At 46.9% G+C, this 13,585-nt stretch overlaps 1 protein-coding gene across 2 annotated transcripts; it reads left to right on the top strand.

Annotated features, from left to right (window-relative positions):
• Positions 1 to 308: 308 nt before the first annotated feature.
• On the top strand, positions 309 to 10,948 carry SLC25A51 (solute carrier family 25 member 51). Of its 2 annotated transcripts, XM_045296599.1 has the most exons (5): positions 309 to 377; positions 1,934 to 2,046; positions 3,072 to 3,196; positions 3,633 to 3,715; positions 6,840 to 10,948. In XM_045296599.1, exon 5 carries the CDS (start codon positions 6,878 to 6,880, stop codon positions 7,769 to 7,771), a length of 894 nt encoding a protein of 297 aa, XP_045152534.1. In that variant the 5' UTR covers positions 309 to 377; positions 1,934 to 2,046; positions 3,072 to 3,196; positions 3,633 to 3,715; positions 6,840 to 6,877; the 3' UTR covers positions 7,772 to 10,948. The 2 variants fall into 2 exon arrangements, with proteins under 2 accessions (XP_045152534.1, XP_045152535.1); XM_045296600.1 differs by lacking the exons at positions 309 to 377; positions 3,633 to 3,715 and having other exon boundaries at positions 634 to 2,046.
• The last annotated feature ends 2,637 nt before the right edge of the window (positions 10,949 to 13,585 follow it).

Here is a 13,585-nt window from a genome sequence, read left to right as displayed (position 1 = left end):
CGGGCGCAGCCGCTCGGGTGGCCGGCCCCGCTCCCTGCGCGCGCGCACTGCCGCCCCAAGCGCGCCCCGCGCCCGCATGCCTTCCCGGGCGGCGCCCGCGGAGGCTTTGCGTCCCTTGCTCGGCTCCCGGGCTACCCTGGCCTGGGGCGCCATCGGCTACCCTCCGTCCAGACCCCCGGCTCCGGGGTGCGGGGCTGGGCCCTTGCTGCGGGGTGAGAAGACACCCGGCGCCCAAGCCCGCAGGGCGGGGAGGGCCCGCCACGGGGAAAGGGGTGGCGGCTGGGGTTGCTCCTCTACCCCGGGGGTTGTGACGAAGGGACCTTTGCGGTCATGGCCACCCCCTTTTCACAGACGGGGAAATGGACGCCGGCGGCACGGTAAGTTTCAGCCCCCGCCAGGCGCTGCCTGCCATTGCAGCGACCCCCGGGTGCATCGCCTTGTTGGACGCGGATTGCACCGGGCCTGGGGGAGGAGGGATGCTGGTTGTAAAACTCGGTGTGTGATGACCTCTGGCATTGAACATGTAAATGCCCCAACGGCTTTCTAGCCTTTCGGCCTAACCGATGTTTTGCCCTTTAGAGGATTACCCATTTGGTCTGAAAACCCGGAGGTGCCGCCGGGACTTGTTGCGGTTCAAAACGGCAGTCACGCTTAGTGCAACAAGCTGTTCGTTCTCTTGAAACCCAAGTTGTCTCGGCGGGTCTCGCGTTTGGTAAACAGAAAGCAAGCCCAGAGTGCTTTACCATGAGAAATTGCTTCGCGTTTCTAGTAGCAGGAGATTGACATACCCCGGGACTGGGACCCAGGCTGCTCTGGGTCGCATTACGGCTGACTCAGCCCCACTGCCTTGTGGGAGTGGACATCCTTAGAGAACTGCAGCCACCTTCTCCCCAGTTTTTGCAGAAGGACCTTTGTCCTTGGGTCACATTCGACCTCGGGCACTCTTGTAGGCCGTGCAAGATCGAAAATGTTGGTGCCACAAGGTTTGAGACTGCAATTGCCTGTAAAAGTCACCTTCATTGACCTAGCTTCCTAATGTTGAGATCAATCCCAGGTTTAGGTAGCCAACAAGGGTAAACTTAAATACATTTTGCAATAAACCAGAGCATTATTAACACTGTCAGAGATCTTAAATACAAAAACCAGTTTCACAAAGAAATGCAGCCACGCTCCCGATACCAGTGTGCCAGAGGCTCGGCCCCATTGCCACAGAAGAATGCTGTGGACACCTCCCTAGCTTGGGACTCTGGTCACATGTGTAGGCAGAAATGACAAGGAGCTGTAACTGTGAAGGCGCGCAGGATGGCGGGTGTTGGCAGATGCTGGAAGCACCCCGCCCCCCAGCCCTTCTTCAGACTTGAGAATCGATGTCCAGTAACTTTTCTTAAATGTTTAGAAAGTCACACAAGTGCCATTCTATTAAAAAATAAACACGACAGAAGCTTTTGCACACTGTTCAGGTGCCCAGCTCATTTGTGTGCATAATCAAAACGCAGCTGCTAAGCGAGATCACTTGTAAGTTATTTTAAAATATAGTACATTTCAGTCCTAAAGAGATGAGATGTTCTTGACACTCCTAAGTGGTGAGGTTGCTTTATGATGTAAGCCTATGCATGTGCCTTCCTATATGGAATAAGGAGCTCTGGTGGTCAAAATACCCACCCAGAGGTCAGCAGTTCAAACCCACCAACAGCTTCTGCAGGAGAAAAGTGTGGCAGGAGGTCTGTTCCGGGAAGATTATCAGCCTTGGACACCCTGTGAGACAGGATGGGTGTTTTTGCTAAAGTTGATGTTGCTTAGTTTTGTAACTACAAAGTGTTACCTGGGTATAAAATGTTTATACTGGGTTTTTTTTTTTTCTTTTCCATATTGGTTTATCTTAGATGAGCAAGCATAATTCTAATAAAAATGTTCTAAAATTCATGCCTAATAGCTGGAAAAGTTGTTATGTGCTGTGGATCCCTGAAGACCCTCTAGGACCCCATAGGACTGACCCAGAGAGTGGCCTGGGCTGTCATCTTCAGGGAGCCCATTGCAGAGCTGCTGGTAAGTACAGACCGGCAGCCTCAACAACTGGACGCTTAACCATCCCCGCCCCCCCCCCCAGGCTCTGTCTGAAACAGAGACCAAAATAAGGGTGTGGTACACCATGTGGTTAATAGCTATCATATGCTATTGCATACCTTAAGGAGCCCTCGTGGTGCTGTGGGCTAGAGGTTAGGCTGTAAATCTCAAGGTGAGAGGTTCAAATCCAGTTTTTCAGAGAGAGGGGGGGAGGCTGCTCCCACAAAGGTGCCAGGAAGCTTACCCAGGGCTGCTGTGGGTCAGAATTGACCATCAATGAGTGGCAGTAATGAACTTTGTTTTTCTTATATACCCTGGTAAAGTTCTTTTTAAGCATCTACTCAATACATTTTTTAAGGAGATGATACTAAGCCACAAAGCCTCAGTTCATTCATAAGTGGAAGGAGAGGGAACAGAAGTCTGGGGCCATTCATTCTACTTTCAGGTGATTTCTTTGTAATTTTTCTTGCAACCCAACAGTAAATGAAATGGCAGAATATCTCAAACGTATTGTCAGAAGCTTTACTGAAAAGACAACATTGCATAGCCTTAAACACCTAGCTATGAAAACACAAAAACAAGTTGCCAACTCAAGAATTAGAAAGGTGAAGCACAAGGAAGGAGGTGATAGAAATATTTTTAATTTATTTAAACTTGGGGCTGGGGAGGTAAAATTGGTAAATTCAAGAGCTGGTCTTTTGTGTGGTAGGAGTTTTGTCTGATAGGTAAGTAGGCTAGCCTGCTCAAAAAGAAAAAGAAAACACAAATACATAAAATAATTTTGTAAGTGCTTTTGCTCTGCGAGTTAAGTGTTGCACTGCTAATGGCGAGGTCAGTGGTTCAATCCCATTAAGTGCTTCGTGGGAGAAAGAGGAGGCTGCCTGCTCCATGGAGGCGTACAGTCTCAGAAACCGGTAGAGTCTAAATTGATTTCTTGGCAATGGTTTGGGTTTGGTTTTATGTGACTACATAAAATGACCGAGTTTTTTTATTTTTATTTCTTTAAGGCCACCCAATTACCAAAACTGACTCCAGGAGAGAGAACCTAAGAGATCAGTAACTATGGAAGAAACTGGGAAAGTTACCAAAAAGCTACCACTCCCCCAAACACCAGCTCCAGATGGTGTGACAGGTGAATTCTTGTACCTTGAAAAGATCGTTTTGATGCCATTTCAATTGTTTTAGCATAAAGAAGATGGGGGTTGTGGTGGTGGTAGCAAACATCCCAAAGATTCTTTTCACAAAGCCTGCAGAATATTGGTATGGGGACTGTACAACCATAATACGAAGACTCCAGACTAGATTGGTTACAAACGGTAATGGGGCACTTTAGAGTAAAATCTTAGCCAGGGGAATGTAACCTTGCATTGAAAGATTATCATAGCCAGGTAAGATTCATCCCTGCGTTCCAAGGCTAGATTGTGATCCAGAAACACCCTAACGTAATACACCAAATAAACACACCAAGAACGAACAATAAGACTAGCTTACCTTTTGTGAGAACCTACTAGAGAGCTTCCTAGAACCCATGGAAAATGGAATTAAACAATAATGGGATTTTCCCACAGACGACTTGAAGCCCCTTCGGCCTGTGCTTCAGATCCTCACCTGGGTCCCTGTCCTATGTTAATGAGTGGAGCCCACCTTCAAGGTAGGTGACATGCCGGTTTTATAGAGTAGGAAATTAAGGCGTAGGGACTTTGAGTGGTGTGCTGAAGGTTGTGAGGTCGATGGTGTGGTCGAGCCGTGATGGGGGCGGGGCCCCAGGGAATTCATAGGTTCCAGAGCCTGTGTGCCCTTACACATCACCCTCGTTCTGTTTGCAAGGTCCATATCATCATTTTACGTATCCTCTTAAACGTTCTTGACCAGAGTTCAAACTGTTACTCGTTTTGGGGTGAAGATAGTTGAAGATTAGTAAAACATACCTGGGTCTAGTTCCTCCCACATCTGAGACCTTCGTGAAGAGGATTTGTGACCAGTTGTTCTTGAGTACTGCCAGAGGGGGGTTCTCTAGTGAATAGTGAATGGGGAGGTTTCCATCATAATTGTAGCTCTACAGATTCTCAGAAAGCATGCCGGACTCGCCAGTGGGCTTGGAGCACTGTGAAGACATTCTCGACGCCACCTTTGTGGGGCGTTTGAGTGGGGACCATCTGTCCTGGGTCCATGTTTCAGTTCTTGTTTCAACCTGGCTTTGTGTCCCTCTAACTGCGAGGACATGAGTGATGCACACTCAGATGACAAGAACTTCTTGTTCTTCAAACCAAAAACCAGCGTTACCCCTAAAGGTATTTCTATGGGAGTTCCCAGAAATTTCTGGAAAAGTAAACAGGGTGTTCACAGCATCTTGGAATTTTGTTCAGAAACTGTCTACCAATCCATTGAGGGAGAAAGAAGAGTCCGTACTCATGGGGAAGGCAAGCGTGTGTGCACGTGATGGCCTGTTATGTAAAATGAAGCAGGCCCGCCAAATCGAGGGGTCTGTAGCCAGGGGATTGAATGAGGTGGTTGGTACCAACCTTAATATCTAAGAATTGATACCTTTTTTACACAGATAAAAAACTAGGGACAAGATGATGCAGGGTTTAGCATCTGGAAAGGTAAAATACCTGGTGCTTTAAAACAAGAAGGCAAACCTAAGCGTGCTAAGGTTTGTAAACAGGTAGCACGAAGGAAGGAAGAGCTGGAGTGGGGTGGGGAAACTTAAGCAGGAGCCCGGTGAAGTGAGTGAGTCAAGTCCCTTTTGAGAAGATGGAAGTTCTTTTAAAATGTGTTACTCACTTCTGCTCTAAAATCCCAGTAGAATTTTTGTGAGGAATATGATAAAAATCCGCAGAACACGTGTAAGAACCAGGGTACTGAGCATTCAGATAGAGAAGTCCGGGCAGATAATGAAATATACCTGGTAAAGGTGTAGTGGTTATGAGCTGGGCTGGGCTGCTAACCACAAGGTCAGCGGTTCGAACCCTCCAGCTCTTTTGTGGGAGAAATGAGGTTTTCTGTTCTCATAAAGACTTAAGAGTCTCAGAACCCCGCAGGGCAGTTCTGCTCTGCCCTCTAGGCCCCGCTGAGTGCGAGTGGATGCCCTGAGGCGGCGAGTTGAGTACAGGGGGTTCAGACAGGCCGGTCATGACCACCAAGCCCACTGCTGTGGAGTCCATTCCCACTGGTAGCAACTCTGCAGGGACAGAGTAGAACTGCCCCTGTGGGTCTGGGAGGCTGTGAATCTTTATGGGAACTTAGAGCCTTTTGTTTCTCCCCATGGAGTAGTTGGGGGTTTCAAACTGCTGACCTTGTGGTTAGAAGCCCAGCTCAGCCTGCACCAGGAAGGCTCCTTGAACAGGCTCTACAAGAGAACACAGGCTAGGCAACTGACTGGACACAATAGAGCAGGAGCAAGAGTAGAGAAGCCTGTGGGTGTTTGGATTATGGTAGAGCTAGGGTGCGCGCCAATTTCAGAGGTGCCGCCAAGGATGTTGGCAATCTTACCTCTGCCTCTATGTTGAAATTTCAGGGCTTGAACTATAGATGTAGATAAACCATAAAGAACTATTTTTTAAAGTGTACGTTACTTATTTATAAAGGCATACTAGACGCCTAAAAATGATTCATAGATATAATATTAAGACCTTAAAAGATCCTCAAAATCATACAGATCAAATGGGGAAAAGCTTTGTCGTATGACTAGGATTGACTTCTACATTTACAAACACACGCTTAGAGATCCTTAAGGACAAAGGGCTCACAGGAAAGTGAGCAGTTTACGAACACCATCTAATGTAAGTGGCAAAAAAATTAAACATGCTGCATTTTATTCAAATTTTTCAAATGGTTAATTAAAACAAGATGTGTCCTTTGTCGGATGGGCAGAAATTAGAGTTTAATTCTTGGAGCCCACAGTGGTGGAGGAACAGATAGTCACATGCCCTCACTGAACACTGAAGCCATCCCACGCTAAAGATTTGCCCTATACACAGGCACACATGGAGTGTGCTCACTGCAGAAGTAAAGACAAGAAGCACAGGGCCGAGAGTGGAGAGCAGCTCAGAGGACACATGCGTTTGGTAGATGAGGCTGCAGCCCTGTGAGGAGAAGGGCCCTCTGACCCTTTGACACCTGTTGTAGGCCAGACTTTGAGCTAGCTCCTAACCACAAGGTGTGGCTTCCCAACGGAGGACCAGGAGGCAGGCAGCCAACTCTCACTGCAAACGAAGGCCCTCGGGGCAGAGTGTGTGCAGAGGGCACTGTCTTCGTGTGTTCTGTCTGCTGGACAAAGGGCACACGTCTTCGCGGAGCCTACTTTTTACAGAGCTGATTGTGCTTGTTTATGTACCAGGAACAAAAGTATTCCATGTCAGTGTCAGAGAATCCTAGCACTTTCCTGAGATTTCCCTGAACACGCTTTTATGAAAAATAACTTTTAAAAAAAGCAAGAAGAAATGTGTCAGCGTTTTGTAAATCTCTTCCGTATCTGGCTCTTCCCCTAGCTGGAACCCCACTGGAGCCTGCATTCGGTCATTGAGCAGATGGGTATGCAGATAATCCAGCCTCACGCCCTAAGGAGTTGGGAAAAAAGAGGGCTTCCCAGCCCCTCATAGGGGCACGAGGCATGTCCAGGGACCCTCGGACAGTGCTTGTAAAACCACTGATGGCGTCTGAAGGGAGACGTGTGGGTGTGGAAGTAGCATAAAGGAGAGAGGCCGGGGGAGAGAGTGTGTGCGTGCGCGCGCTCAGTTCTGTCTAAAGGTCCTCTCCATGTTGCTCCTTTGCAGGTTAGAAAAATCCTTCATGAAGAAAGACTTTAAGCAATATGATGGATTCAGAAGCTCATGAAAAGAGGCCCCCGATCCTAACATCTTCGAAACAAGAACTGGCGCCTCACATCACAAATGTGGGCCAGGTGAAGCACTACCTGTGTGGCTGCTGTGCAGCCTTCAACAACATCGTCATCACGTTTCCCATCCAGAAGGTCCTTTTTCGGCAGCAACTGTATGGAATCAAAACCCGGGATGCGATTCTTCAGCTGAGGAGGGATGGATTCCAAAACTTGTACCGTGGCATCCTCCCTCCGCTGCTGCAGAAGACGACCACTCTGGCCCTTATGTTTGGTCTGTATGAGGACCTGTCCTGCCTTCTCCGGAAGCACGTCAGTGCCCCCGAGTTTGCCACCTGCAGCCTGGCCGCCGTCCTGGCAGGGACAACAGAAGCCATTTTCACTCCGTTGGAAAGAGTTCAGACACTGCTGCAAGACCACAAGCATCATGACAAATTCACAAACACTTACCAGGCTCTCAGGGCACTGAAGTGCCATGGCATCAGAGAGTACTACCGCGGCCTGGCGCCCATTCTCCTCCGGAATGGATCCAGCAACGCCCTGTTTTTTGGCCTCCGGGGCCCCGTTAAGGAGTACCTGCCTACCGCCACATCGCACAGTGCTCATCTGGTCAACGACTTCATCTGCGGAGGCCTGCTAGGTGCCATGCTGGGATTCTTGTTTTTCCCAATTAATGTTGTAAAAACCCGCATGCAGTCCCAGATTGGTGGGGAATTCCAGTCTTTTCCCAGGGTTTTCAAAACAATCTGGCTAGAACGGGACAGGAAATTGACCAACCTTTTCCGGGGTGCCCACCTGAATTACCATCGGTCCCTCATCTCCTGGGGCATAATCAATGCAACTTACGAGTTCTTGTTAAAGGTCATATGAAAGACAGCGGAGTAAAATGCCATTTGTCAACTGACTAGCGCCAAGGGGAATACAGTTGGGCCTGGTTCCCATTTGGCCAAATAACTTGTCAGAAGTTCAGGGCACCATGAATTGTGGGCAAAGTGGTTTTCCTTAAGCACCAATAGCAGAATAAAAGGTTTCCGTGGGAAATTCAAAGGTTCTTTATTCCCTGTCATTTTACCTGAGAGCGTTAGACCGAATGGCCCAAGTAATGGCTATCCGTCTGATAACCTTTGACAGGGAATATGATAGCCAAATTGGTTTGTTTGGGGTTTTTTTCTTTTCCAAGACACTCTGAACCTCTGTGGCAGCGTCAGCGGCCGTGAGCAGCCAGAGACGGCTTTGGACCTGCTGGCTTCTCGGGCTTGTTGCTCCCTTGCTTGCCCCCTGCCCTCCCCAGGAAGGGCAAAGCAGTCCCGGGAGCTTGAGCGCGGCTGCGGTCCGACTAGGGCAGACGAAAGAAGAAAACGCTTACTAGCTGTAGGCATTTGGTGCCGAATTGCTTGTATTGGTTCTGGAACTAAGCACCCCTTGAGATAGTCATTATGAAAACTTTGTCTTGAGGCCCTGATCAGGCAGCAGATTTTAGTTCCCTGTTTTGCTTTCTAGGTTTGGAGGTCTTAAAATTCTGGGTGTGACCTTAAACCTTTCCAAAATACCCTTAAGCTGATTTCACGGATTTCATTGCCAAGCTATGGGGAGACCTTGGGGTTTGATTCAGTTTCATCCTGTTCCATATTAACTGCATACAGATCAGACTACCGACCTTGGGTTCTTTGAATCATTGGTGCCTGCCGCTTATGGCTTTGTTTTGGGGGTTTTGTTTTCATTGACAGTTTAGGCTTTAAATTTTGTAACTTCTAAGTTGTTCTCCAAGTTTTCTGCTCTCTCTAAACTTTCCTTTAAAGAGCAGAAACTTGCTTCTGTAACAGTTTCCTTCGGAAGTCAGCCCAGATTTGGTGTCCTGGTCTCCACAGGTTACAAGAAGGACCCCAAAACCACTCAGAATGTCACCCACCAGTGTTTGCTTCCACTTAGAAATCGAAATTGCTAGTAGGATTTTGACATTTTGCAAACTCAGTTCTATAATTATGTTATTAAAATAATGTTTGGGATCCTAAAATTGATGACACATGTTATTTCAAACTTTGAGGATTTATAATAACCAGGTAGTTCAGTGGTTCTTCACCTGATGCAGACACAAACCTGTTTGTCAAAGGAATCAGATTCAGATTTAAAAAAAATTTTTTTTCAGGTAAAATAATACAGCACAGTGACTCATGGACTACTGACTAGCAAACACATGAGCGACGTACAGAAAAGGTTCATCTTTTTTTTTTTTTTTAACCAACCCACCTCTGTAAATATCATATAGTTAAGACTATTCTCTGGTATCCTGCCATGGTATATAGAGTAGACAGATTTCTGATTTCAGAGTTTTCATCTTTCTGGGTAACTGCATGTTAATATGCACACCTCCAACAAAATAAAACCAGGGCCTCAACCGGTAGCTGACTTGTAAGTTTCTGGGCAGATGGTCCAAAACAGTGATTTACCTCCAAATGCAGTATGGCTGAATAAAGTGAAATCCTTCGCAGAAACCAAGCATTGGCTTGGCAGTCAGCAAGCTAAATGACTCTTATCGCAGCCTTGGCCGATTACTTAAAAACCCAGGTGCAGATTTAAGGATTTCTGCAAATGTGTTTGACACCAAATAAGTGCTAGTAGCATCCTTTGGCTATTTTCTGAAGTGTTCACACTGAGTTGCAGTGTCATAGGGTGCCGGGTGGTCCGGCCTGGGCGAGCAAGCCAGCGGGCCTGGGATGGATGCCCTCAGCCTTGCCTTTCCTCTTACACTCCATGCAGGTGACGAGATCTAAGTTCTAAAGCACTGTCATGAAATATAAGGGAAGTGAGACTGAAGACTGCTTTAGTCTTGCGGTGTCAAATGTGGCCATTGGACACAATTATTAATAAATATTTCTACTGGTTTTAACTTAAGATATTTTTGGATTTCCTCGTCTCTTTTTATAGCTTTTAAAGACCAAACTGCAAATACATTGCCAATGATGGTTTGTGTTGTCCTGTAGACTTAAATTTGACAAATGCTTGAACAGAATTTATGGTGACTGTATTTTCTGAATTTTGGAGTAAGTTATAATGTGTTATTAACGATGAACTGATTCTACCCACCATTGTTACCTTCGGGATGAATTGGTGAGAAGACAGTTATGATTGACTAACTTTACCTGAAAAGCTTTCAAAGCGGCCTGTTACCTGTGTAGCACCGCTGGCTCACACGCTGGGGCACTCTGGGTTTTGCCTCCTGTCCGTCAGTCTCTCGAGATGCTACTAGAATTATGTTGTCAAGCCTGTTTAACACACCGGGAGAGGGGCTATGCAGCCTCGGGACTGCACCAGAGTAAACAACCTTTACATGGTGGCACATGTGAGTGGGGACGGGGTGATGTTTGTGCCACAGTAATCCTATGTATTCTTCTATGGTTAGTTATATAATCTCACACGCTATATTGCGGACCGTGCAATAAAACAGTCTGTATCTTGGCATCTTTGGGAACCTGAGCAGTGTCCAAGCTCAGGTATTCAGCTATGCGAACACGCCGGGGCAGTGGCTGGGGGGTGGGCAGACGTATGAAACGGACCAGGAGGCTCATTCATGTGTGCTAGTCACGGTGAGCTAGCACTGGCTGAGTGTAGGTAAGGTCCTGCATGGGCAAATAACGAAGGCTGGAGGGGGTTACATTTGAGTGGGGGAGGGGAAGCAGCCAGGCTTGGTTTGGTTTGTTCCTTTTTTTTTTTTTTTGGTTTGTTCCTTAATGAGACATTGGTCTTGGGTGCAAACCAATGGGTTGCAGAGACTTGACCAGACATCCTCCCCCACACTGACGAGTTTTGGACTTGAATCTGTCCTTTGGCGTCACAGCCACGTGCTTGCCAAAGTGGCTTTCCATTTGTGTGAGGGCCTCCACCTGTTCACATCATTAAAAATGCTCTAGCACCCAAAGCAATTTTTGTTTTCTACTTTGAATTTTGCGACTATGTGAGTTTAAATGAAATCTGTTAATGTTTCAGAGTTAATATGCTTTTTTGGTTATTCTGTCTGGAATAAAGTTTTGGTTTGTTTGTTTTTAACTATCCTATTTGGTCTTCACTTGTGGGTTGGGGAAGTTCCCTAGAACTTTTTTTTTTCTGTTGATAGAGAAGTACTCTCTTCAATGGCAAATACTTCCCACACTACCTTAACTCAGTGGCATCACATGAAGCCCTTGTGGCAATAGGTAGAAGAATCCCTCCCTTGCCCAGCTTGCCCTAGTCCATAGCAGTTCCGCATGCATTAACTTTCCAAGGAAGTGGGTGTTAACAAACCCAGGGACAAGGGAATAACAAGTGATCCAACAACAGTGGCGAGAAGGCCTGGTAGGGCTTGATCAAGGGTAATGTAACCCAGAGGAATTACTGAAACCCAAATGAAGGCTGAGCATGATAGTGGGACATGAGGAAAGTAAAAGGAAATAGAGGAAAGAACTAGGAGGCAAAGGGCATTTATAGAGGTCTAAATACAGGCATGTACATATATATATATGTATGAGGATGGGGAAATAGATCTATGTGCATATATTTATAGGTTTAGTATTAAGGTAGTAGGTGGACATTGGGCCTCCACTCAAGTATTCCCTCAATGCAAGAACACTTTGTTCTATTAAACCAGCATTCCATGATGCTCACCTTCCCAACATGATCTCTGAAGACAAAGCGGGTGCATTAGCAAATGTGAAGAAAGCTGGTGGTGCCCAGCTATCAAAAGATATCGTGTCTAGGGTCTTAAAGGCTTGAAGATAAACAAGCAGCCATCTAGCTGAGAAGCAACAAAGCCCACATAGAGAAGCACACCTGCCTGTGTGATCATGAGGTGTCGAAGGGATCAGGCATCAAAGAACAAAAAATCTATCATTGTGAATGAGGGGGAGTGCAGAGTGGGGACCCAAAGCCCATCTACAGGCAACTGGACATCCCCTTAAAGAAGAGTTGTGGGGAGATGAGCCAGTCAGTGTGCAGTGTAGCACTCATGAAACAACTTTCCTCTAGCTCTTAAATTCTTCCTCCCCCACTATCATGATCCCAGTTCTACCTTACAAATCCAGCTAGACCAGAGCATGTCCACTGTACAGATGGGAAATGGAAACACAGGGAATCCAGGACAGGTGGTAACCTCAAGACCTTTAGACTTCTGATACTCGGCCTCGGGATTGTTGATATTGTAAATAATGTCAAACTTCATTTTCTATCAAGTATTACAAGTGTCTGACATTAAAAAACAATGTTAACATTCCAGATAGTTCAACTGTAAAGCATTTTGTCTTTTAAAAGGTTTTCTTGGAGTGCAATAAGCATTTCCCCACTGAGCATAAACTGGGAAATCAGTCACTTCTGTTGGGGCAAGCCATACTTAGCCCCAAACGAAATGGTTTACATGTTTGCTTTTTCAGGTCTCCTTTTAGGAAGTCTAGCCCGTTGCACCCCCTGGTTGGGTGGTGGTGCGGGGGTCGGGGTTTGCCTGGTGACAGCTGAAGGTGCTCCCTTGTGGTGGGATTGTTGAGGTTGCCTAAGGTGACTGAGCAGTTGCAATTCGATGCTTTCTAAAATCCTAGACTAGTAATCCCACGCGGTGAAAACACGACATCCTGAGCTTTTCATTTAGAATTGATGAAAGAGGTGTTCGCTGCCATTTAAATGGGTGAAATGCCGTTTTAACTTGCCTTTGCTGGTGTCTGACTTAAGGGCTGTAGGTAGAGAGCATTTCACAAGGTGTGACCTGGCTAGAGAGCCGCTGGGCACCCCAGGCCTCCTAGGGCGGTGACCACTTCAGCCCATTTATCACCAAAGGTTCAACTCGAGGACTTCTTTCCTCGAGGAAGATGCCTGCTTGAGTAGACACGGAGGGTAAAATGATACGAGAAAACACTCTTCTCTCCCAGGCTCCCTGTACCTGTAGGAACAGGCAAGTTTCTAGTAGAGTTCTGGCCCCGGGCCAAAAGAAGCGGCAAACTTTTCCTTATCCCTCTCAATTTCCTGGGGAAAGGACAACGTGGAAAACTGGTAGGTCGATGGGGTTCTCGGACTAACCTATCTTCATTACCACTAAGTAAGAGCTCACACTTTAGAACCAGAGCAGCAGGGACACTGGGAGCGCAGTCCCTTTCGTTGGTGACTTGTGGGTAAAAATGAGGAGGTACTAAGGTCCGTTTCCTTCCTGGAGCAATGCCAGGCACCCGAAGGTCAGGTCTGCTGCTGATGTCGGCAGCTCCTGAGAACTTTTGCCACACCTGGGTTGATTATTGGGGCATGTCCCGTGTTGGGGAGCAGTGCCCAAAAGATAGAGGTCAGTATCAAATCAAGGGACTGCCACTAGGGTTCTAGTTTACAAACACGGCTTGATTTTGAACAAAGTGTGCTTAGACATGTCTCCGCCATTAGTGCCTTCAAAGAAAAGATTTATGGAAACATTGGCTTCCTAGGGGTCAGTGAGCCAGTGACATTCAAGGCAAAGAGGACACTTCAGGTGATGGCAGCTATTGTTTGGGATTGAAAAAGGGGCCATCTTGACACATTTTTTCTTGAAGGACAAGGATCCAGGGGCTCACTGGGAAGAGGGTTGAAGACTATTAGACTGCACTGGTGAGTTCAAAAGACCCACCAAATGGCAGCGAGGATTTTCCATCCATCGAGGCGTGTGCCTGCTCCTCGTTCATGGGCAGGAAGAGCTCTGCCCTA

Source organism: Echinops telfairi, unplaced genomic scaffold (genome assembly GCF_000313985.2).
Source record: "Echinops telfairi isolate 266 unplaced genomic scaffold, ASM31398v2 ScPeMD7_7410;HRSCAF=8448, whole genome shotgun sequence".
Lineage (NCBI taxonomy): Eukaryota > Metazoa > Chordata > Mammalia > Afrosoricida > Tenrecidae > Echinops > Echinops telfairi.
Note: the sequence above shows the minus strand (reverse complement) of the source record. Positions and strands in the feature narration are given on the sequence as shown.